Source organism: Poecilia reticulata, linkage group LG5 (genome assembly GCF_000633615.1).
Source record: "Poecilia reticulata strain Guanapo linkage group LG5, Guppy_female_1.0+MT, whole genome shotgun sequence".
NCBI classification, from domain to species: Eukaryota; Metazoa; Chordata; class Actinopteri; order Cyprinodontiformes; family Poeciliidae; genus Poecilia; species Poecilia reticulata.
The window spans coordinates 6,668,796-6,694,315 of NC_024335.1; the positions used below are offsets into that span (position 1 = coordinate 6,668,796).

Sequence of the window (25,520 nt, forward strand, 5' to 3'; positions counted from 1 at the left end):
TATGATTGTCAAATGTGATATAGGTGTTAAACTACAAAGACAAAGTTACATTAATCATGATGCACAGCAGCTGAGTGCAGACGGCCCTGGTGAATTACAGCAACAGAGTAGCATGTGTGAGTAATGGCTTGGCGCTGACTGTTGGGGTTGACATGTGCCTGTGACTTATGAGACATTGCACTGTTGGTGATAGCTGAGTTATTGGGGTCATGTTGGTGTTTGGGGTAAATATTTGTGACTGGGTTGTCTCAGACTTGAATGGTGGGATTTTATGATTGTATGTCTTCTTGCAGGTTACTGTAGAAAACCTCCATGACTCCTATTCCCTGTACAAGTTATTCCACTGATTCATTCTACAATATGTTAGTTTTTATGAATAACAAATTTTACCTTAGTACTTCTATGCTTTAGTTAGACTCTGCATAGTACTTTGAGCTCTTTTAGATATAGGCGGAAACATTAGGGGAATGCTTGATGGCTTCACAGCCCATTGATTTTTCTGTCGTAAGATCTGGCACAGTTTGGTGAATCCCTTTATTCTATTGCAAACAAAATCTAATAACTCCAAACTGAAAGGCTGTCCCTCAGTTGGAGACCTGGCAGTCCTTCTGTGTATGAGCTGTAATGCAGACGGCTGTCTCACTTGGCACACACTTCTCAGATAAAGGCAGGAGGGAAAAATAAACTGCTTGATTTAAAAATGCAGAAAAGAAAGAACATGAAAAAGTCAAGCCATCCTAGAAGTTAATTACATAGTTGTTAGTATTTAAATTTTTCTTTACAGAGTGAAGTTTTACTAATTATCTTTTTACTAATTGAAAGAAACCAACCCATATATCCGTGGCTTCATTTTGAATTTCTAGAAAATAATAAAATGAAACTGCAAAAAAACAAAAAAAAAACAAACAAAAAAACTGCCATTTACGTTTTGATACGGGTAAAACAATCACTTAACTTTYGTTTTCTCATGTTCACAAAATATGTTTTGCGTCATTTGTTATCACAAGATGACACAATGAGAAATATTCATGTCTAAGTCGACCATAAAAAAAAAAAATCACAGTTTTAGTTTTTTAAAACATGCCTCATGAACAGGCATTATAACATAATAAGGCAAGACCAAAACAGACACTTAAGAGATAAAGATCCATGACAATACACATTCACTCCTAATCTGACTGATCAGAATGCACMTTGAATTAGCTAGATGTTTTTATTGGACAAGATCATTAAGTTAAAAGAAAGGTGCTGCAATATTGTGTTGATGGTAAGGAGAAACGTGAAGAAAATATGGGTTAATTACACTATCAATCGGAATATTCAACAAAAACAATTTTCCTAAAGTTTTTCTGCCATATAAGAAAACTGGTCTCATTTAAATGCAAGTGTTTAGGATTCTTCTTCTTTAAAATGAAAACGGAAGTATTTCAAAGAACAAAATGTCTTCAACAGCTGCCTCTGAGAGAAGAGGAATATGAAGCAGTACCTTATTTTGCTGAGGAAGACAACGTCATCAGTTTGTGATGTAGTGTACCTGCTAAAGCAACTTGGAATGTGACCTTCACACTGATTTATTGTTTGCATTCTTTTAGCTTCTTTAGCTTTTCTTCCTTCTTTAGCTTAGATGTATTGAATCCATTTATAGTTTTGAATTTCACATTCTTGTTATTTTACTGAATTCTGCCTTTTATTATTTAAAGACTGTCTTAATAATTTGACTGGTGTGTATTTTAATACATTTCTATATTKTATTTATCTGTAATATAAAAAGTATATCTCAAGTCATTTATAAACATGTTATTTGTAAAATTAATTATGTATTTCCAAGTAGAGTAAAAAAAAAAAAAAAAATCCTTGCAAAATGTGTAATTCCGCCCTGAAAGCTAAACTCACTTTTTCATTTACATAATCTACATTGATGTAATTCTGTCTTACTATGACTTATTCATAAATGATGACTTTTACATTAGACATCCACTAAAATACATGCACTTTTTGCTTCTAGTTTCAGTTCATTTTGTAAAAATATGAGCTACAGAAAGCAAATTTCTCATTCCACGTCATAATTTAGCTCTTTGCTTCAGATGCCGTCGTGTWGAATGATTTCTCTAAATGTTCTCATTTAGAGAAACCTTCTATTGATTACAAAATTTCCTCATATAAACAAATTCTACAATATGCTGCATTTTATTGATACCATTTTATTTGTGCTAATTTCTTGTTTCCTTCCGTGTTTTTTAAATGGTGAAAACCATTGGAGCTAAACGTACACAGTAGATCTGGATGGCATTAAGAAAACATGCAATAACGTGAGAAAATGTGATAACAAGTACTTACCTTAACAGTGATTTTGATAGTTTAAGACAGATTAAATTACTTCTTCGAAAAAAAGAGAAACTTTCATTTCCTGCAGTATTAAACAACAAACATTAGCAATTCTATTACCAGCATGATAATTATTGTCAGATAATATTTTCTGCAGTCCTAGCAGTTCTTTGTGATATTGATACAGCATAAATCAATATTGTGAWATATAAATATGATGTTGTGTAGCTGTTAAGCACAGACTTTGCATTACATCAATTAACGTTCAACTCTTGTACATTTAATGTTTTAAAAAAAAAGTTGGAAGTTCATATAAAACATGTGATGTTGGCTAAGAACCATTATGGTTTTGCACATTTAAAACCATAATGGCAGGCTGCACAGTGGTGCAGTTGGTAGAGCTGTTGCCTTGCAGCAAGAAGGTTCTGGGTTCGATTCCCGGCCCCGGTCTTTCTGCATGGAGTTTGCATGTTCTCCCTGTGCATGCGTGGGTTTTCTCCGGGTACTCCGGTTTCCTCCCACAGTCCAAAAACAYGACTGTTAGGTWAATTGGTCTGTCTAAATTGCCTCTAGGTGTGAGTGTGTGTGTGCATGGTTGTTTGTCCTGTGTGTCTCTGTGTGGCCCTGTGACAGACTGGTGWCCTGTCCAGGGTGACCCCGCCTCTCGCCCGGAACGTTAGCTGGAGATGGGCACCAGCAACCCTCCTGACCCCACTAAGGGACAAGGGTATAAAAAAAACGGATGGATGGAAAACGATAATGGTTATCACTAAATTATTTCAAAGAACAAATATTTTGTTTTATGAGATGTGTATATTTTCTTCGGTGTTTGAAAACTTTTATTGTAACAAATAAAAAGGTAATATTTTGGAACCTAAAGTACTAAATGCACCATTTGGAAAGGGTTGTGCAAGAGACACCTAAAGCAGGTTAAGAGACAGATGGAGAGCACTGTGGGGGACAGAGCCACAGTCCACTGGAGACACTTGGGCACGTACACATTTTAGATCCACATTGTGGATCATTAGCAGGTCTTTGATCTATTATCTTCACCTTTTAGCATTAACAAACTATAAAAAAGCTCAAATATGTAAATTATATTTGTACAAGAAGAGATGTATGTTTTATTTACATTAGAAAATAACTTGAATTTATTGTATTTCTTCAACTTAGAAAAATGTATCTCGTTTTTGTAAGAGAGAGTCTTGAATAGAGGTGCAACAATATACATTTAATTGATTTTACTCATTTGTGCAAGACCTTCTGTCTTTGCTTTACACTTCATCTTAATTCCTCATCGGTTGGTAATGGATGGGAAATAATCCACTRATCACAGRAAYAAACCACCTTAACCAGTGGCTCAGTCTGAAGCCTCTGGTTAAACTTTGATCAACAGTGTCGCTGCAAATAGTGGAGCAAGTAGGCTTCCTTAGAGATGTCAGAGCTTTAAGAAGATGTCTGCAGGTTTCTGATTATAATCAGGGGAAAAAAAGTAAACTGCTAACCATTTCCTTCAAAAAAAGACTAACATAAACTATTCGCTGGCAGCACAACCTACCTTTAATAAAAAGGTGGATATTAAATGATGAGGTATAAATGATTACAATTCTGCCGGGATTTTRATAAATATGAAAAATGCCACTTATTAACTGTTTTTGCTTGGTGACCACATCAGTTCAGGAGCTGTGCAGAAAAAAAAAATCCATAAAACCTTCGCTAGTAGATATGTATGAGGCAAGATGAGTTTATATTTTCAGGCAGATTGACTATTGACAGACTTCTGAATGAAGAAAAATCGTAGTTGCTTGTTGTGGGCCATGGTCACACTTTTGTGCTTGCATCAAGTGCAGCTTTAATAAAATAAAATAGTAACAACAAACCCTGGGCAGATTGCAGATTCAGTGTTTGCTGTTTTTTTTCTTCTCACATCTTTATAGAAGCTGTTGGCATCACAGTTTAATGTAACAGTACAGATGGCACATTGATTCACCACAACACCTGGACACGTTGCACTGACACACAGGATCAAAACAAGAGCTAACAAGAGCTTTGCCGCTTTTGCCTGGAGGACTTGGTGAACTTCAACAATTATTGCCTGTGACACGGACAGTGGGCTAGCTAAAAGCATATATGTAGACCTGAATAAAATAGATGATGCTAAACCTTTATGCTTCGGGAAATCGGGCAATAAGTTTCTGCTTGACCGTGCACGGACCATGGTCTGTTTATTTAGCCGGATATGAGTGTTTGTTTAGAAAAAGCACGATACAGATAAACAGCAGTTTCAGACGTCATCCTGTCCTCCTACAGAAACATGCATTGCTTTGATGTGTAAGCGTACCTGGATGGATCCAGACAGTGTGTGGGCACTATATGTCCATTAAGTTTTTCCAGATTTATGTTAAAGGTTTTTTTTTTTTCTCCATTTCCTGTGTTTTTATTCTGCAGTCCCTGTGTAGGCACTCAGAGACCGATCTAAAGCTATTCAGTGTTTCTATACGACCCAGAAAAATTAGCATTTTGCATATAGAGTAACTCTTTTTTTTTTTTTTTTTTTTACCCATGACTACAGCACTCTCTGAAGTAGCAAAGTGAATAATGCCTCTGCTCTGCAGTCAGAACAGGGAGCAGCATGTTCCTATAAAACTGCAGTGTCCTCAGGTGGTCTCTGTGTTTGGGAGCTGGTCTTGCCAAGTCTTTTATGGGACTCAGATCTGCACCAATGTATGACATCAAAGGGGTGAAAGCATGTGGCATAAATGCTGATATGCATGAGAATCCTGCATTACTTTGATGGTCAGAGGAGGTCATGAGGTGCACACGGCCTCCACAATACAAGCTGTGGTCCCATTTCAGCATCAGAACTATGCATCCTCACCTGCATGTGTATAACCTGGCCCACCATCTCCTGTCAATATAACATTTTATTATGCACATTTCAGAAAGTTATCTCAGACGATACACTAGCAGTTACTTTGATCTTTGTTTATTCTCACTAGATGCCCAGGTCTCCTCCAGGTAAATTTAGTGATAATCTCTTACAATTCAGTGTCTGTCATGCCTGAGTGATGGTGTGCTAAGCTAATGCATTTTAAATGTAGGTTATTGCCCTATTTTGCTTGGTATAAACCTTTACTTTTAGTATTGCGTTTTTCTTTGCATTCCTTTCATTGTCTCCGTCTGTCTCCAAAACCCTAATGTAAACAGAGCCATGTTGTGCGATGCAATAACTGTTTCCCTGTTGATACATTTTATATTTGTGTACAGTGATATGGAAATACATGAAGGCAGAGATCTTTTGTCTAGAGGACATTTTGGAATGTTTTTGCTGATATTTTTCTAGTATTTTTTTTGGCATTATCAGTGGAAAATAGATGAAAGGCATTTCATGTAAATTGGCAGAAATCACTAAAAATAATAGATATTGACTAGTTTTAAACAAAAAATAAAGTTAGCAGCCAACCTTAAGTCTTAGCAAAGACTCTCAACAACTCTACTAGACTCAACTTCCTTCAGTTTGATGTTGAAGTGCCTTGTTTTATTTATTCCTTTGTTTTTGTCTTTAATGTAGTAGACTGAGGTGGTGTTGATTTTTGTTGCTATTAAGCCAGGGGTGTCAAACTCCAGTCCTGAAGGGCCGCTGTCCTGCAGTTTTTAGATGTGCCACAGGTAYAAAACACCTGAATCAAATGGCTTAATTACCTCCTCAGTTCTCCAGAGCCTTGCTAATGACCTAATTATTCTATTCAGGTGTGGTGCAGCAGAGGCACTTCTAAAAGTTGCAGGACACCGGCCCTCGAGGACTGGAGTTTGACACCCCTGTATTAAGCCTTCCTAAATGAACATCAGGTATATAGTTTTCAAAGAGGAGTTGATGTTTTATCATTGATGTGTATAATTTAGAGCATTAATATGACTCCTCAATATTTTTTCAAACTTCAATATTTTTTCAAAGTTAAGCTTGCAAATATTAATTAAAATTGTATCGCATAATAATTTGTTGTAAATTACAGGGCAGCCATCACAGGTTTTGTCAGACGCCATATAACTGGGTCTTTTGAAACTCAGACAAAATCCATTACAATAAAAAAAATCACCATAGAAAGAAAAAACACATTTAGTTCACCTGCAAGAAGGAATAAGTGCTAAAAATATTTGGCGATGCCAAATGAAGAAATCGGAGCCTTATACGACTATTTTGTTAATGTATCTCTTGCTTTCTCTGCTTTAACAATCCACCAAAACTTTGTAAATGTGGAGTAAACAATTGTTTCATAAATACATTGTAAAATGTACAATTTCTTCTATGTGTGACTGACTGTACAGATTGTCCTTGTCAGTATTACAGGACTGAGTGTACAAAGTATCATGGACTCTGTGAGTGAGGAGTGCTAGTGAGTGGGTGGTTATACTGTGTGTGTAATTTGTTTGTGACAATGCCTCAGCACATCACTGTGATACATTAACAGCATGGAGGAGATGTCATCAAAGTGGATGGAGAAAATTAGTTTCGTTTTCAAAGTTAGATGAAGACCTTGGCTTAGGTGGGAAATGCTCTCATTTTGTGTTTTTCTTTTCCATGTTGTAAATTTTGATGATCCAGGAAAACAAATGCTTGAGGAATAAATGAAACTTTTTTGTACTCAATCTCTGATATTGTAGAGTATTTTAAAAAAATGCATCAGATATCATGTTTACTAAGCGTAGTCAATTCAAGCACATTAAAGAATTTAGAATTTAAACTGAGGACATTTAATACAAACATTCATAGTTGGTATTTATATGCTTTATTACTTGCTCATTCACACATTAATAAATCATCAAAGACAAAAGCCCCCAGGCACATGGGAAGTAAGGTGGTTTGGCAATTGTTACCGGAGTAGACCACTGAATGAGGTTTTGAGTGACACTTCAGGCCCAAAGCAAGAGCATGTTCCCCATTCTGGGCTCTTCATAATGCTGAACAGAAGCTCCTCGATATCACAGTTCATGGGGGATGGAGGAGGGGTTTCCTTCCTGTGCAGTGCTCAGTCACGTTAACAGCAGGACTCGTAATGTGYGAAAGCTCATCTACAGAAGTTTGAAGTGTTAGTTAGTGCAAGAACCGCAATTCTTCAGTCACTTTTTGTTGGTTTGAATGGCCCTTCATGCTCATCCCCAAACAGCACAACTGACTATTTAACAATCTGTTTTTTGTGTTTTTTTGTGAATGTGTTATTTTGTCTGGCTCGAGTAAAAATCAGTGCATTGCTGTGACGTCGAACAGAATGGGGACGTGAAACAACTCGGCTGCAATAAATGCCCTCGGAGAACGTAGGCTTAAAGAGATTGGGTAAGCTCTTACCATTGGGAAAGAGTTTACCCAATGGAATGAGTAATTCGTGATTGAGAAAACAAGCTTCATTTCAGTAATATAACTTGCAGACATGCAGTTCTTTAACAAAATGCAGAAGTCCGGTCAGCAGATCATCTATCAGACACAACTATAGCAGCTGTTCTACTCTCTGAATGTCCTTACACAGTTTGACTGAAGCAGTATTTCAGTAAATAAAAAAAGTGGTTTGTTCACATACCAAAGCAGTTTAATCAAAAATGACTAAATAAACAGGTTTTAGTTTAAGCATGCATGCAACAGTGAATGTAAAAAGTAAGAAAAAAGCCCAGATGCAGACATTAGAATTAAAACAAATGTTTGTATCATGATCATAGTTACTACAAAGTATCTAGAAGTGGTCACTACCAAACCTCTGACCATTGGTAAATGGTGTTTCTGTTAAAGCAAAGCATTGAGCATGTGGGTTGGCCATGCAGCATCTGTTTGGGCATTTAACAGAATGCAGGACGGTGGGGTGTCAGCGGTGTGGCTGGTTTATCATAGCATCAAAAGAATAGGACAATATTTCTAATGTATRCAATGGGTGTGCGGGCTGCTCCTTTAAGGAAGTAGACCTTCACCTCTGTGAAGATGATTCTGCATCTTTCTTATCCAAGACTTAGACTGCCAGAGCATTTCCTGCTTTCTTCTTCTCTCTGAAACATGTGCTTTACTTGGTTCTCACTCCTGGCCTGCGCCTCCTGGGGCCACTCAGGATCAGTTCAAAGAGCCGTCAACCACTTCCTGCAGTTGTTGCTGGTTTTTAATGGAAACTCTGGACCGTATTCGCTCCATTTTCCTCACCGGTTAGAAAATAGCATCCAAAAGAGGGACAGTTTGCTTCGTTAAGGAGAGTTATTTAGTCTGGTCTTTCAGAGAAAAACAAACCTGTATATAAAGCAAAAAGTTGAAGTACTTGGTGTATATGAAGCACCGCATGAGTGAAGATGAAGTATTAAAGAAAATGCGGTGAATAATTGAACAGTTGTTTTTAATGACCATTGTAATTGTTTTATTAGAAACCTGCAAGCATTTGATGAGTTGGRAACTCTTTATAGGCTTCTCCAGAGAGCTACTTAAAAAAACACCATCAACTTTGATGTCCCTGTTTATGCTCATTGCAGTTATTTTTCAGTAACAACCTCAAMAGTTGTACTTTTRTTTTTTTCAGATGAGGTCTTTTCTTTGTGATTTCTTTTTTTWWWTTWARGRARGMYTKKTTWRKTTYYKGGRMMWWAAWYCCYTKKTTAGTGGTAATGTAACTCAAGAATCCTTCTTCCTCTGAGCACTTATGGATCTGTTGTGTGCTCCTTACRTTGGGGGTAATTCATGTGTGTCAGTGTTCAGTCATTGTGTTGCATTCAGATAAACAGTCAAATATGCTTTAAMWWTTTTTTAGAGATGCACCAATGTGAAAATTTGGTATCGCTATCTGGTATTAATTATTGCAACTATGGCCGATAACCGATATTTACAGATGTTATACATATTTCCCCAACCTTTCGATRCTGTGAAAACATGGCTCACATTGTTTCTCTGCTTCAATTAAAAACCCACAATCCTGCGCTGCCTCWCTATCACTGTCACAAAGCAATGGTTATTAGTATTGGCCTATTTTTACTTTTCTGATATCGATATGTTCAAGATAATTTCCTGTGCGATTTTATTGCTCTTTGCTGAGTGTGATTTGTAAAGTTTATTTTCTGCCACCTGATTTTTATTTTGTTTATTAACAAAGCGTATAGCTATGGTTTCATCTGTCCTTAACATCTTCCAAAATGTTGCATGTTTGTCCTTACATGGCTTATAGCAAACTGCAAACAGGAGTTCTTGTGACTTTCTTCCTGCCACTCTTCTCCAAAAGGCCAGATTTGTGGATTGCAACACTAACACTATGTTCACACTGCAGCCTGAAGTGACCCAAATTTTATTTATTTATTTATTTATTTTTGCCTTTATGCAACTTGCATCTGATCTTTTCTTGGCAGTCTGAACAACACAGATCGGGTATTTACAAATGCGACTCCGGCCAATTGGATATGTGGTCCTAACTCTGATGCATATCAGATACATGAATGCGAACTGTACGGCCAGTTCGCATTCATCCAACCGTTATGTCATTCTTACTCAACAAACGTTGCAATGCTGATACGCAGAGGCAGAAAGAAAAACAACAACCATGGTAGACGATAATGAGGATTAAATTATCWATCTGCGGGACAACAACTTTAAAATACCAAGATATGGTTCGCCATTACCACTCATGTTTACTTCCGCAAACACTGAGCGTTTTTCCTACGTGTGACGTTATCGCGTCCTCTACTGCGCATCTGGGACACTTTTATGTTGTTTGCAGTTCACATAGGATAACACATGCAAGTTGTGTATATTTGGAAAATATGAATGACAGCAYAAAAACAAAAATCACAAAAAATCAGAATTGAGCATTAAGGCCTTCAGTGTGAATGTAGTCTAATAGTCATCATTTGATTAGATTTGTGGACCTGAACTGTGGATCTCAGCAGCTCCTCCAGAGTTACCTTTAGCCTGTGCTGGCTACTTTGCAGGGGTAGCCATATGGTGGTAGATGAAAAAAATAAAAATATATATATATATATATGAAAATTCTTTCTTCCATTCCAAAGTAGCAAATTCATAATTTGCTTCTTTGCGCTGATCCATCACAAGAAAAAAAAAAAATAAATCTCCACAGGTTGATTTGTGGTTCTAAGAGCACAAACCAGATAATAGTTAAGACAGACGCCACAGGTAAGGGTAATTTARAATTGAACACAGCTTCCACCCCTCAGAATATTTATAACCTCACTCACTTTTGGATTTCCTCAGTTTTGTTCATGCAGGTATTGTATTTGAGCTATAAGCTGAAACTGCTATCATGGAGTCTGTCCATGTCCCTGCTTTTGTGATCACCCTAATTCTTCCTGCTCATCTGTGCAGAACTAAATATTGAACTCCTCTGTACAGCCTGCTGGTGTTCGTGTCATTTCATACGCAGTGATGTGGAAATCAGTGATAAGTTGTACTTGAATAAGGATTACTAAAAATACAGAGCAGACTATGAGGACAGGACCTCGAGTGTGTTGATAAAATGATCTTACAGGGTTTTTTTTTATTTCTTCATGTTGCAATTTAAAAAGGCTTCCAAGTTTAACAGAGACAAGGAKGCTCAGTTTAAGCATATTGCTGTCTGGAAGTGCATGTGGGCTCTGTGTCCGACTGTCCACCCWAGCTATTTCTACTGCTGTGAGTACATGCTAAAAACACCAGTCTGRCACTATAATATGACCTAATTAAATCCTGTTTTGATACTTCCACTTCAGAGACACTAAGCAAGTCACTGTGAAGGCAGCATCAGATGAAAACCCTTCCTGTTATYKCTCTTTCCTTGTTTTTGATTCTCAGGATTTTCCCCTCGGATGTGGAGCACTTTGATGGACATAAAAATGGTTTCAGATTTCTGCTGCAGTGTACGTCTCTGTGCTCCTTGTTCACCGCAGCCTGTTCTCTTCCTGCAGTGCAAACAAACGCTTCTCTTCAGCTTCAACGTCCCAAGTTGGTGTGCGGACCCCTAGCAACTTCTTAGAAGCAGCCTGTTAACCTAATTTATTACCATGTCAGTTGCTCTGTGTTTTGTACTCATAAACTTAGGGATAGACTCCAAATTAGCCGAGGAACATAAGGGTGTCAAGATTGACATTCAAAGTCCTGATTCATCCAAGCAGAGTACTTTATTAGGTRTACTTTGTTAGTACCGGGTCAGATCTCCATTTGGCTTCAGAGCTAACTTAACTCTTCATAATGTGGATTTAACAAGGTGTCAGAAACATTCCTCAGACATTTTGGTCCATATTGTCATGAGTGTCATTACGCAGTTGCCACAGATTTGTCAACTGTATGTCAATGATGTAAATCTTATTTGCTACACTGAGATGCTGTGACTCGGTTCAGTCAAGAATTGACGACRAGTTGTTAAAATAATGTAAAGATTTAAAACTTGAAATTGTCTTTGACAATATGAAAGTAAAGTGTTATTTCAAATAAATATCAGGCAAATCCAATCGGTAACAGTGTAACAAGAATACCCATGTCTTCATCAGTGTAAAACTGTTGATCTTCAAAGTGTGTCGCCTAATGTTTTTGAGTTAGCCTGCTTTTTAGCCAACAGTATGTTGCGCAGTTTGGATGAAAGCTAACCATCATCCTTTTGCGTTTTCTGTTTGTCAACCTCATAGGTAAAAATTCTCCAAACAGAACTTTTGCCTTTTTGATCAAAGAGGAAGACGAAGGACCTTTCTAAATTGTAGCTTTAGTTTACGGTAGGATTGACACCAGGTAATGTCTCCTGCTGTCATATCCCATATCTCAAAATCATTCTACTCAGTAATGTTGAATATTCATTACYTGACAGACATCAACAGTTTTTAATTGACATTAATTTAATATGTAATGTGTTTATTGCTGCATTCACCAATATTATTACGTCATGTTTTTCTGATATTATTGGGTCCTAATTTTGAACAGTTTAAAATCAAGTGTTTATAAATCGCTATTTCTAAACATAAATATATCATACTCACCAACTGTTTCGGGGATACTTATTTATCCTTTAAGACCCACATGAAACAATTGTAACTAAGAATACAGCTCCAGTGATGTTTTTAAGTGCGTAATCCAAAAACTATTAACGAATTTGGCAAAAAAACAAAACAAAAAAAAACACACACACACACAACTTGAATAGGATCAAAAATGAGCTTTCATATAATTAGGATCCTAAGTATTATAACTGCCCTGTATAAAGCCCTACATTTAGAGTTGAGCCCTAATCTATGTGGGTCCAGTCTCTGCAGCTTATGATGAGCTTGGCTTAAAGTTTGACAATGAGATGTTGCAGACGTCTGCGTGTTCAACCACAGCAGCTGTCAGAGAGTTTAATGACTCCTGACAGCGCAGCTCTCAGTTGTGCTTTTAACGTCTTTTAACCAGAGGGGTGTGGGGATTTGTATCAGAAGTTTGTTTTTATAAATAGGTWTTATTTATGCAAATTGCTGTTATTTTTTCCCACTCAGTTGGCAGCCAGTGACCTGGATCGGTTCTGTAATCAAGGACCTCCGCAGCTTAACATGGAGGAGGCCATTTCAGAAATCACAAACTGTCTGTCTGATGAAAGGGGGGGGAGTAAAAAAAAAAGATGCCCTTGCGTGGCTTTCCATCTTTACACGGGTTTGACTTTCATCCTTTGGATGTCACTTTAGATGATAAGGGGATTCCATTTGAATCATCTTTGCAGCCTCACTGAAAACGGGTTTACGTTCGAGTCTCTCTCTCTCGCTCTCTCTCTGACTGACTGATCTCTCATGTAGGATATCCCCGGCAGTTGTCTTCTGTTAGCCCGTCTTTCTCTTCCACAGCCATCTGCTCGGATCTGTGTGTGTTTTCTGCAGCTGCCAACATATACACAACACCGTGCTCTGCTTTCCAGGCCAGTATTGCCTGCCTGCCTTGCTCACGTAAGCCCTGTCTCAAGAGGGAATTCAGTCAGGCAGGGTGTAGGTGGATTTGTGGATGGAAAGCATGGCGAGCAACCTTTTGTGACTCAATTTTGCATTTTGTATAGAAGGTGTGAGAGACGAGCTTAAGTGAAGTTATGAAGGTAAATGTCTATAATGACCGGTACCAAATCTCTTTTCCTCTCAGACCACCTTCTCTCACCATTTGTTTTTCACCATATTTACCAAGAAAAATGAACTAGACATTTAAAACCAAAGCTAAACAATTTGGATGTCACATTCAAAACTGTCTTTAGTATCTTTCATTGGGGATCATCTTCATTTGCATGGTTAAAGTTAAAATTAAAAGGTTCCTATGCATTTTACAAAAATATGGAATTTGATTTCTGTATTTTAATGTGAAGGAAGCCTGTTACTGACTTTAAGCCATAATCTGTGTGTTCCCCATTGTAGGCCATTACCTTAACTCTGCATATAGTAAAAGGCTGCCTGCCAAATCGGGCATTTCCGGTAAGTTCGCTCCAGTCCTCAAGGATCACTGTCCTGCAGTTTTTAGATGTGCCACAGCTACAAAACACTGGAATTAAATGGCTTAATTACCACCTTCTTGTGTAGATAAGTTCTCCAGAGCCTTGCTAATGACCTAATTATTCTGTTCAGGTGGTGCAGCAGAGGCAYGTCTAAACGTTGCAGGGCAGTGGCCCTCCAGGACTGGAGTTTGACACCTGTGATCTACGTCATTGCAGAATCAAGTCAGAAATTTGGTTTTGTTGTTTCAGACACAAAGCTTCTTTTTTTCTGAAGATGGGAAAAGATGATTCACACATCTTGTTGAACGGGGCTTTAAAAAATTTATTTTGGCTTTAAATAAATTTGGATAGGGTCCCATGACAGAGTATCCAACCTGTTGCCCAATGAATGCTGTGATAGGCGGTAACTCTAAAATGGCCAAAACCCGGCTTAGGAAATGGATCATTACCATTTTGAAATGATGAAAAATACTGCATGAAAAAGCMCATGAATCTGGGTGTGTTGTCTTTAAATTTACTCTATCTGGTTTTCCGCAAATCTAAAAAATGAGACTGACATTATTGTTGTATTTTGCGATTGGGATTATCATTCAAAATCCGCTTTTATTTTATCTGCTCTGCTCTTTCTCCTCAGTCGTTATGTTTCCAGCACTCTCTGTGACCTTTAGCACTATCATCTTTGTGAAATGTGGGCATCTGCTGCAGTGAGACTCCACCCAGCAGGCTGAATTTATTATGGGCCTGAAACCTAGAATTGAAAAGCCATATAGACGTTATATCTGTTCTATTGAAGTTTTACTGACAGATGCCATCTGTTTATCTAAAACAACAAGAGTTAGAAATTTCATATTTTGGTTTACAATAATTAACTATTTAGGCAAATTTCAACTTGCTGCCTATTGATCAAGTTTAGTAATTATAAATCCCCCCAAACTGTTTGTGTTCTGCTCTGCTTCTCTTTAAAGGAAAATTGAGGTGACACATAGATAATAGGGCATCGTTCGACAATATCAGCCCTTTTTCTYTGTTTTCTTGCTCTGTCTGCAGTTTTAATCTGCAAAGTGCACCTTTGCCCATTAGCGCAGTAAATTTGAGCCCTCTAACTTGAGCCAGGATGTGTCTGTAGTGTACCGCATTGCTGCAGTCAGCAGCAGCATCCTCACCAACCGCAGTTCTCTACAGGCACCTCTGTAAGATTGCTGCATTGCTATAAAGTGTAGAGGCTGGTGTCCATAATGTACTTTTTGTGAGGTATGTAAGTAAGATAAAACAACAGGCAACTAACGTTTTGTTCTTCTGTTTTACAAAGCTTGYGCATTGTTTCTCATAAAAAGTAACATTTCAAAAGTTAGAAAAGTTTTAGAAAATAAGCACATATTTTGCATTTCTTCAGATATTGACCTATAATTTAGTTTATCAGCTTATAGTGCCAGTGGATAAATTATCAATTTAATAAAACCAGAGAGTGAGGCAACAAAATTAAAACCTAAAAAAGAACAAAAAAAAAATCTCTATATGTTCATAAATTATTTTCTTTGAATCAATATAATTTTTAATAACAGGCTAGGTGTATGCATGTTGTGCTGAGCTCAGGTTAAGTGAGCTACAGCAGCCATTACAGTCTTTTCTTCCCTGTGAGTGTCATAGTACAGGGAGAAGCAACATTTGGAAAAACCCATATCTGYTGTCACATGAATGAATTAAAGTCAGGCAAATTCACAAATGTTTTAAAAATCTGTGAATTCTTCTGTGTTTTTAGSCCTACAGATAATAGTACTATCTCTCTGCTATGGCACTTTGTCGTTTCTCTCTACACTTTCAAAATGGTCATTCAAACAATGACCTGTGTGTAGTGAACAGGAACTGGCTGGTATGAGATTACCATGCCAGCCGATGTGTAAAAAAATATCCTAGTTTTATGRTGCATGAATATTTTGCACAAAAATATATTACTTGATCTAACTCAATCTGTGTAAAACGGAACAAGTTCTTCTGCTGTTGCAGAAGAAATATGACATTTATTATTTCTATTACTACTAGGCAAACCAAAAAAACTTTTTTTTTTCACATATACAACTCTTCATGTTTTAATATAAATTCTGATCTTTGGGGGAAAACCACAAACACAACTTTGACAATACATGTACCATACTGCTCAGCTGTTTGAACTGCAGTCCTGGRCAGAATGAAAAATAAACGGCGATCTTCATTGGCTAACTTTTAAATAAACTTTTATATATTGAGTGTACAAATTAAATGTAGACGTTTGAATTTGATCTTGATCTTGGTCAGAGTGAGATAATTCACTTGGATTTTGCTTTGCTTGTAAATCTGCTCCAATGCCTCCTGCCCATCAGGGTCATGCCATTATTATCATATGATCAGCGATGACCTGTGATCCATTGGGCCATGATTGAAGTGAGTGGGCACGGAGTGATAAATGTGTCCTTGGGAACATGGGACACACATTCCCTGTCTGGGAAATTGATGTGAGGAGAAAGTCACCTTCATGTTATCGTTGCAATCTCAGTTGTCATGACTTGCAGCCGGTGGGGAAGTAGCGTAGCATGATGTCCTGASWACACAGCTTTGTGAGGTTTTATTTTACTGATTGCWGTAAACTGGGTTAGAGCATCCACATCCACAGTTCTGCTTCCCCCCCTCAGCTCTGATGATATTCACTGTAAACGTTTTTCATGAGATTTTGATTCAATTTCCTTTAATTGCATATGTGCATACCTTACTCCCCAACCGACCATAGCCTGGSTCCTTTTAGAGACCATGCTACAGCGATGGCCTGTTTCTTGGGAAGACATTTTGAATTATTCATGGAATAGGGTTGCTCTTAGCAGTAGATCGGTTGTGTTTYGCTGTAGTGAGCACGTACAGGGACAGCGGTTAGCTACCATTGTTGTTCAAGTAAGAASTCAAGTCTTTGGCTTGTGATTGGGCATGGAGTTTCGTCTTCACCTTGCCTTTTGCCAGTAATATTTATTTATTRTATTTTGATGTGATTATCTCCTTTTTATGTCCTCTGATGGAATTTATTTAATACATGTTACGCTTCAGCTGTGGAAAACTTGAAAGATTGAATTGGGCTGATGGTTTAGTCATTCAGCTCATGTCTGCAGACTCAAAGTGACAACATGACTCCATCTAGTGGTGGARTTGTGCAGCAGTGAAACTGTTTCCTATGCTTTGTTTTTTCTCTTAACGTGACTGTTTCACGGTAGTTTTGAAAAGGAAAGCAAGCAACATGTGATGTAAAGTCATAAAATGATTTGTTTTGCTTGACGTGAAACATCCTAAACTGCTGACCTTTGTGACCCTTTGCACCAGATGCATCAAGGCCTGGTCAACTGGTTTACTGCTACATGGATTCAAATAAGGGTTTATTTACTTTTTAGACCCCTTTATTTTCTCTCAAATGTGTTTGCCATTATCAAATGCATCTTAGAGGTTCGGGTTGAGTTGATCATATGTTAATGGTAAAAAGAAAAAAGGGTGAAAATAGGTTAAACCTTYTGTGGCTAAAGACTTTCTTTTTACTACTACTCCTGTTTTAAAGAATGTAATTTGATGATGATAATCAGAATTGTAGATTGTTCGCTGGTCAGTCTGTATAGACCGCACATACTGTGCCGATTTGGAGATTCTTTAAAGTATTGTGAATATCTTTGGTGTGCTAACTGCTGCTAGGGACACACTGACACCCTGGCTTTTGTTTCCTGACTGAAAGACTGGGATTCACACACTTACTGTAACTTTGCCTACTGACAGACTGTAGGATGTTTCAGACTAAACTAAAGCCAAATGAACGCATCAAAATGCCACAGAAATTCTTGGGAAAGCAACAGTTTGAACAAACAAACATATCAATAGGTGACGCTAATAGAAGATACTCACCAGGAGATGGGATAGGCTATTCTTCTGTTACACTTCCCCATGAAATGAATGAGACATATTTTAAAGTWTGTTAAGTCTCAACTCGCATGTGAATCTGATTTGGATGGTGGTGACTGTATTCTCAATGCTGGCTTTAATCTAAAAATCTAAAGACAGTAATGTGTACGAATAAATATGAAGACACTATGATAAATAAATTTGCATTTATGTCCATAGTGTTGATGGTAAAAAAATACAGGAAAAATGATGATTTTGATGCCGTTTCCCAGCCTCTCTTACTCATTGGCCCTCGGCAACATGAATCTACAGTTGGTCAGWTCACACTATCCGACTGCGTCCAGATTTGCCTCGGAAAATTCAGACACGTTTGTTTGACTGTGACTGAGTTCAGGTCACTTCTCTTCACCAACTTGCAGACTCCARATTTCACCAACTCTCACACTACCAGATTTTCACTCCCTACAGATTGACCACAACTAGTGGAGACTGACAGCTTTGCCCTGATTGGGAATTGGGAGTGAAATCTGGCAAAAAAAATAAAATAAAAAATAATAATTGTGTTTCTCAGTTTTAGGGTTTTTTCTCTGTCTACTTCATCCTCTTTGGGAACATAGCTGCATTTTTCTATAGAAAACAAAACAATTTAATATTAATGATATGAATKGTAATCAACCTTGATTTTCCTCTGAACTCTTTCTTTTCCTTCATCATAACGTCCCACCGCCGCCCATAAGCTTTAGCATCTTGCTCACCTTGATTGGGAATAAAAAAGACTGTGAAAGTCTATCCAGCTGGACAAATGCAGTTTTAACAAGTAGAGTTGAATAGATAGCATAAAATATTAATCCAACAATTAATGCATACAAGTAGATTTATTTATTTTTTTTTTGCATTTCCACTCATTCAACAAAGTAATAACTGCAGGAAAATACCTGCATGATACAGTGGAACAAGAAAAAAAAAAAAACCTTTGGTGAAGCTTTTGAATTCCTGATCTGACCAACCAAACAGTTCAGCTGCAATGTTCTTTCATTGGGTTGTAAATATTCCACAATGAGTTTTCCTCTGTCTGCTATTAAAAACAGAGTCACACTCACAAGTGTTTTCTTTGTTTTCCTTACAGAGGGATCAGTGATCGAGTGTACCCTGAGGTCTCTGTGAAAACACACCACCCCCGGCAAGCTGGCCTCACCCCCTCCCACCTGCCTCCATGTATCCTGAATCGACAACAGACTCTCCCGCCCGCCTCTCCCTCCGACAGACAGGCTCACCTGGCATGATCTACAGGTGAGCTGGTGTATGTTTACACCTGACTGATTTCGATCAGCTTAGAGAGAGCTTCTCAAATGGAGGATATCGCAATTAAAAGGCTTTTTTTAGGGAATAGAGTGAACTCTTATTCAACCTACATAAAGTGCACAGGGTTGATGGAACAGAAAATAATCCAGATATTTGCAGAACTATTTTTAGGAAGGAAAATAGAATAGCTGAAATGTGACAAAGAAAATTTTGTTTCATGTAGTTTAGCATTTTCCTATATATGTTAGTTGTGTTGTTGTGTTGTTTTGAACTTTTTCCACATTTTGCCAATTTATAAACAAACTACAGTTGGCTACACTAGATTTCATTTAGGCGTATAGGAATAAATGGGTTTGAATGGAAACATGTCACATTTTTCAAATTTCTGTTTAAAACACTTGGAGATCAATGTATCATTTCTCTTCCACATCACCATGGTGAAGTTCACATTCCCTGCATTTTGCTAAATCACCAGCATGGGGTGCTAGAGACTCATCTGCTTAATATTCAAAGACATTAATGTCATTTTTATTTCTCAAAATCTTCATTGCTTTTCTTCATATTATCCATAATATTAAGAATATTGCATTTTATGATKCATAAAAACACTAGGCGCAGGTATTAGATCCCCAATTTTAATAGGTTTGTGTAATAGGAAACATTTTATTGGCTCAAACTATTTCAGCTCACCAGCCTTATTAAGTTTTACTGAAAGGTTTACTGCAAGACGTATCCTCWGTCAGACATACTACCATATAACTGCATGCCATCTACCCTCCTTACTGCCTCATACACCATTTAGTGACGCCACAAAAATGTCTCGGGTTGCAACATTATTCTAACTAAAAGATTGACCAGACTTTTTAAAGTTCTGGTGAAGTGATATTGACTGGAATATGGCATTTGATGATGCATAATAAGGTTGGTCAAAGTGTCTGAGTAAATGTTTTTTTATAAACATTGTTGGTTTGTAATAGTGTGCAGCTGTGTTTAGTATTACCTTACCACAAGAGTGACATGTTGCAACAGGCTGTTTGTTAAATATTGCTAGATCCTAACAATGCTTCCTAACACTTATTGAGGCTATWACATTCTGGTTTTYATCTACATTGTCTGTTCTTTGTATCTCAGTTTGTCTTTTTGCTGCAAAACTGTTTTTTTGTTGTTGTTGTTTCTGTCTTTGGTCTAAAAAAATCTACAAAGGAGCAGAAATGTACTATTTTTGCTTTGGCTTCCTGCTGATTTAGGTAGAATATGTGATATTTTTTTCATTCTCAGCATCATCTATTTATACAGATTCTGTGCTAAATTTACTTTTATTTTCTTATTTTAATTTCAAAATATAAAACATTTGTCAGTTTTGCATCTTTTTATAGTTGACTCTTTAGTTGTCTCTTTGCTTGTGGTAGATTATTTGATTATGGTTTGTGTCTGTTTATCTTTTTTAAATTGGTGTAAGACATTTTAAGTTAATGTTCTTAAAGTTAATTAGATCTAATTGAATTAACATTTTTAGAACAGATTCAGTACCAAAGTTGCTGTCTTGTCATCTTTGCTAATAATTTTGACCTTGGTACATTCTTGAACCAAGTCGGCTGTTTATGTGGTGAAAAGTAATGCTGACTTTTACATTTTGACTTAAAAAGAAACGTCTCCATTGTTGCCGTTGGATAAAATTTTTTTGCAGTGAATGGGTATAACAGAAACATTTATAGTAACTAACTATGTGCAATAAAATATACTGATTGAAAACAGAGAGGTTGACATATAGTGAAAATTACATAAAAGAATTATGTAACTGAAAATAAGAAGTAGGTTTGCAAAACAAAGTACAGCACAACATATGTTAAAAAGTGCAAAACAATGTGCAGTAATAGAAATTACATGAATTTACACAAACATTTTGAACTTATAAGTAACTACAAATAGCAGAAATATTGCCTTACGATTTATTATAAATATGGAAGCATACGTATATATAAAAAAGTAATTTTATCTTAGTTTTTGAACACCAAGCTTAATGGCAAAAGTAGCTCGATCTGACACACTTTTTTAAAATGAGTGCAAAATGATTGTCAACACATATCTGTTAGATAATTTTTACTTGCTTATAAAAGCGATAAATTATACTTGTGTTTCTCTGTAAAGAAACAGAAAACAAAACAGTAAACTATTCTACACAGTATGTACGTTTCATTAAAATCGTGGAATTTATAGTATTGATAGCGTAGTGTTCTAACATTTGCCTGTAAACATATCACCTAAGTAAAGTCATATTTGAAATCAATAAAAAAACAATAAATGATAACATTATTGCTTAATTCTATCTGAGGAGCGGTTGGAATAATTTTGCTTTTTTGTTTTTGACGTTTTGCACAACTTTCATTGCCAACAAAGCTGGTATATTTAATAAAGGCGTAAGAATCTCACAACCTTTCATAAAAATCTACATAACAATACATGACTGTGTTTTAACACTACTAGCAAAGGTTAATGCATCTACATTTTTGGTTTAAATATTTAGTTTAATACCACAGTCCTGTGGAACCGTGATGCTTTGCTAACTTTTGATACTGTCAGAGTCAAATAGTGACTTGTCCTTGCGGGCCATAAGATCTGCTTTGGTGTCATCTGATGGGATGTGCTGCTGGAAACCAAAATGTTTCAAAACGTGCTATCTGTGTTTCCTCCTGCTTCCACTTCTAGCACCGTAGGTGGCTAAATGTTCTGATTCCACTTCACCTCTGTGTGTGCGCCACTAACACCGTTTCTTTCCTTTCTATATTAATGAAGTCTTTACTCTTTCCTCTTTTTCCTTGGCGTCTTCAGCGCTCGTTATGGGAGCCCCAAACGACAGCTGCAGTTCTACAGGTACCACATCTGTCTCTGTATCTGACCATCACTGTGTTCTTTGTGACGGCATTGACAACGCTGCTTTACTCTGAGTTCAGAATTTATTTTGTGTGATTTATGTGTTTGTGAATTGTTTATTTATGTCTTTGTTTGCAACATTTCTGTGGTCTTTTATGTTTTTATTTTACTGTACTAACCTTGCTGATGTGTCTAATACTTGCTGTTCTGTCATTTAAAACCATGCTCATCCATCTCCTGCAGCACAGATAACCTCTCGCCATCTACTATTTAGCTGCCATTGCACATCCAGCATAAACCTGATAGTTGCAACTATAGATTTTGTTACATGGTTGCTCATGGAACCTTTAAATAAACAATAAATGTCTGTGTTTGGATGGATTCTTTTTCCTTCTGTTTTTATTTTCTTTCCTTCGGTCATGACACTTGAGACGCCCACTAATCCACTTGTCAATTGCCTACATGTGATAGATGCTCTCATCGTCTCCTGAAATGCCTTATAGACATTTTTTGATACATCTAAGCAAGTATTCATATTCTTCTGTCATCATTTCCAGACCTCTTGGGAGTTGGATCTGATGTTTCTTTTTCTCTCTGAAACCAGAAACTAAATCTTGATTCTTTCTGAGGAAAAGAGCCCTCTTCTTGTCAGGATGTAGATGGCCGGCCCTGTGGTTGCTTAAGAGCAAGGATCATGTTTTATAGTCCTAATATCCAGTTCCTATTCTGCTGATCCGGTTATAAAAACCCATGAGTAGGTATCTGTGCTGGTAATGAGCTCACTATCATATATATTGAGAGAGAGTCGCTTCAACTCTGTACTGGTTAAAACAAACAAACAAACAAAAAACACTTTTTACTGCTCAAATATACACCACAAGTTGTCTGATTTCACATTCTGCTTGATCATTGTGCGGATTTCTGCAAACATTTTAATACCTGTCTTTGTTTATGGTTCAGACATTAGGGCTGAACAATTTAAGGAAAACATCGAACTGTGAAACCATCTTATCATATCCAATGACCATATCGTCTGTGATTAACCCTCAGCTTTTCTTATTCCTCTTTTCTTTAATCATCATAATATCTCCAATTTATAAAAAAGACAATTAGTGTCTTAGTCAACTTTGTGGTTTGAGGGCAGTGACTTGATATATTACTGGCATCCAGGTTGTGAATGCATAGGCACATAAGACCTTACAAGATGGTTCAACTGAGTCTCATTTGGGCTTGTAATATTGCACACATTGACACTGAAAAGCTGATTGTGATTCAACATTTGTGCAGGTCTACCAGGCTTCTCTTGAGATCTTAGAACCGTATATGGATCGAGACAAGATGTGCACTGTTGCTGAGATGATGAGGAAGCGTAGATGCAGGAAAATGCAATGTGTTGAAAGAAATTCAGTATGTTTTTCTTTTTTTTCTTTTTCTTTCACTTATTTCAGGAAGTGAAACTTTGACTTTAATGACCTTGGCATCACGGGTGACAAAACATAGTTGGATGCCCCCCGCCCCTCTTTTTATTTTACGTTTTACTTGCTCATCCATAGATTTTGGCATGTAATATTTTAATAAAACAAAAAAGTTGTCAGACCTGCTGCACCTCCAGAGTCACCTGAATGCTCTCCTTGTTTGATATTATGTACACTCCTGTGTGAGTGATTTATTCTTAGTGATGAAGATGAAGAAAGCGGCACACAGCGGTCGTCCTACTGGTCCACATTTTCAAAGTATTCAGCTGAAAATCTGACAGCAAACATGAATGTAGCTTTTTTTTTCAAGAATTTATGCAAAACCAGGTATAAAGAGCAGTGAAAATTAAAATATCAGTTTAAATTTTAATGTATTATTTATTTTTGCTCCAGTAACAAAATTAAAAACACTTCTAATCAGCTTTCACATATTCTGACCTTACTATAATATCTTAATAAATTCATTTAAATTAATCTTTCTGATTAAAACACATCTGTTTTACTTTATGAATAGAAATGAATCCAAACACCCCTAAAGTATCACTGTGCTGCACAAGTTATATGAATATCCTTAAACTAAAACAGGTTTACCTCTGTGTGGGATTCTTATAATATCACAGCATGCTGTAATCTTAATATCAATCTCAACATGTGTGGTTTACATCATTCTTTGCTTCTTGGTCTGGTGGTTTGTCTATATTTGTATACATGCTGTCTGTATTTGCATGAGTCTGTGTGTTTGTGCGCCCTATAATGCACACTGCACTACCAACTCATTACTGTCCAGCTCCCTCCATTCTTTCCTGTGGAACAACAATCAGAGGCTTTTAGTGCAAAAAGCTTTAGTGAATAATTCAGGGCTGATATTATTTGCTGCGGTCGGCAGAAACAAGGCGGACCACTAAACGCCACAAATGGATTCCTTGCATGAGATCTCACAGGGAGGTAGTGGAGGAGGAAGGGGAGGAGAGGTGTCTGTGCTGGTGGTAGAGCATGGCCCCGGCAGTGGGGAGGGAAGCACTCTGTGATTCACTAATTGGTTTAGACGTTTCCTAGTAAGACACTCCCAGTTTGGGTGGACCTGCTTCATGCCTGTCTGCAGTCTGAGTTTATAAAGGCAAACTGACACCCGACAGCCTCGCTCATGAGCCGGCCTTCAAGAAATCGGGTGAGTTTGAGGGAAGGGTTGCTCTCTGGCCAATGTGTCGAGTGCGATCGTTCGCGCGTCTGCTTTTGTGTGCGAAGTTATTTTCTGTGTGTGTGGCCTGCATGCAGCCAAGCCTGAAGTCTCCTGATTTTATACCTTCTGCTTGATTCATGCAAAACCAGTTTATGAAAAAAAAAAAAAAAAAAAGGAGAAATTTACTGACCAGAGACCGACTTTGTGATATCAGAATAGCGTCAGCGTCGAGACAAACATTTGATCTGTTGTTGGATGCTTAAAAACTGCAGCATTGTTTTTCTTGCCAGTTTAAATAGCACGCTTAGTGACTAATCAGGAACTTAATTTTATGTTTTAAAGACTAAAATCTTAGTTTTAAACAGGATTTTGCGTTCAGCCTCACTGGGGCTGTGTGAGATCATTGCCTCAATGCAGAGAAAGTGCTTTCCATTTAGCATTTTTTGTTAGCAGGCATTTAAAGGATCAATATTGTCTGGAGTTTAAGACGCTGCACATTTCAAACCATTACTGGAGTTTAGTTTGAAGTTAAGAATTAAGAAGATATTGTTCATTATAACCTTAAATTTCTGACTAGTTATTAAAATCTGACTTGTCCCAAGTAGGTTTACATGATTTGTTTTTATTATAGCGATTATCTTGCAGAATATATAACAAAAAGAAAGTTTGCATGTTTTTAAGTCGGTTTTTGTTTAAATTGAAAATATATCACTTAATTAAAAGTATATTACTCTTTGGTATAATTAGAAGAAACAAAACATTTTGTATCATTTACATGCTGTATATTTGAATGTTTTCTGACAATACATCGTTATATGTATTATCATACATAATAATAGTGTATGACTGTGCTGTTGTTCATTATGATACCCCACCTCTACTGCAGCAGAGGTTTTGTTGCCAGTTCTTTCTGGTGGATTTGGTATTAAGTTGCATTCTTTTATTTATTGTGAAGCAAATGCAGTGCTGCCCTCTGTTGATTGACTTCAGGTAAATACTGTTTGTAGAGGCGAATTATGGAGGGAATCA

At 37.0% G+C, this 25,520-nt stretch overlaps 1 protein-coding gene across 4 annotated transcripts in view; it reads left to right on the forward strand.

The window, feature by feature from the left end:
* The window catches only part of kcnab2a (potassium voltage-gated channel subfamily A regulatory beta subunit 2a), a 92,123-nt gene that overhangs the window by 13,093 nt on the left and 53,510 nt on the right, over nt 1-25,520 (forward strand). For 2 of the 4 annotated variants that reach the window (XM_008408570.2, XM_008408571.2), the window contains exons 2-3: nt 18,790-18,953; nt 21,795-21,836. In XM_008408570.2, coding sequence (XP_008406792.1) covers nt 18,877-18,953; nt 21,795-21,836 — 119 coding nt within the window. In that variant the 5' untranslated portion in view covers nt 18,790-18,876. Of the gene's footprint in view, nt 1-18,789; nt 18,954-21,794; nt 21,837-24,386; nt 24,480-25,520 lie in introns of those variants that run through there. The other 2 variants (XM_008408573.2, XM_008408568.2) reach the window with 2 other exon arrangements.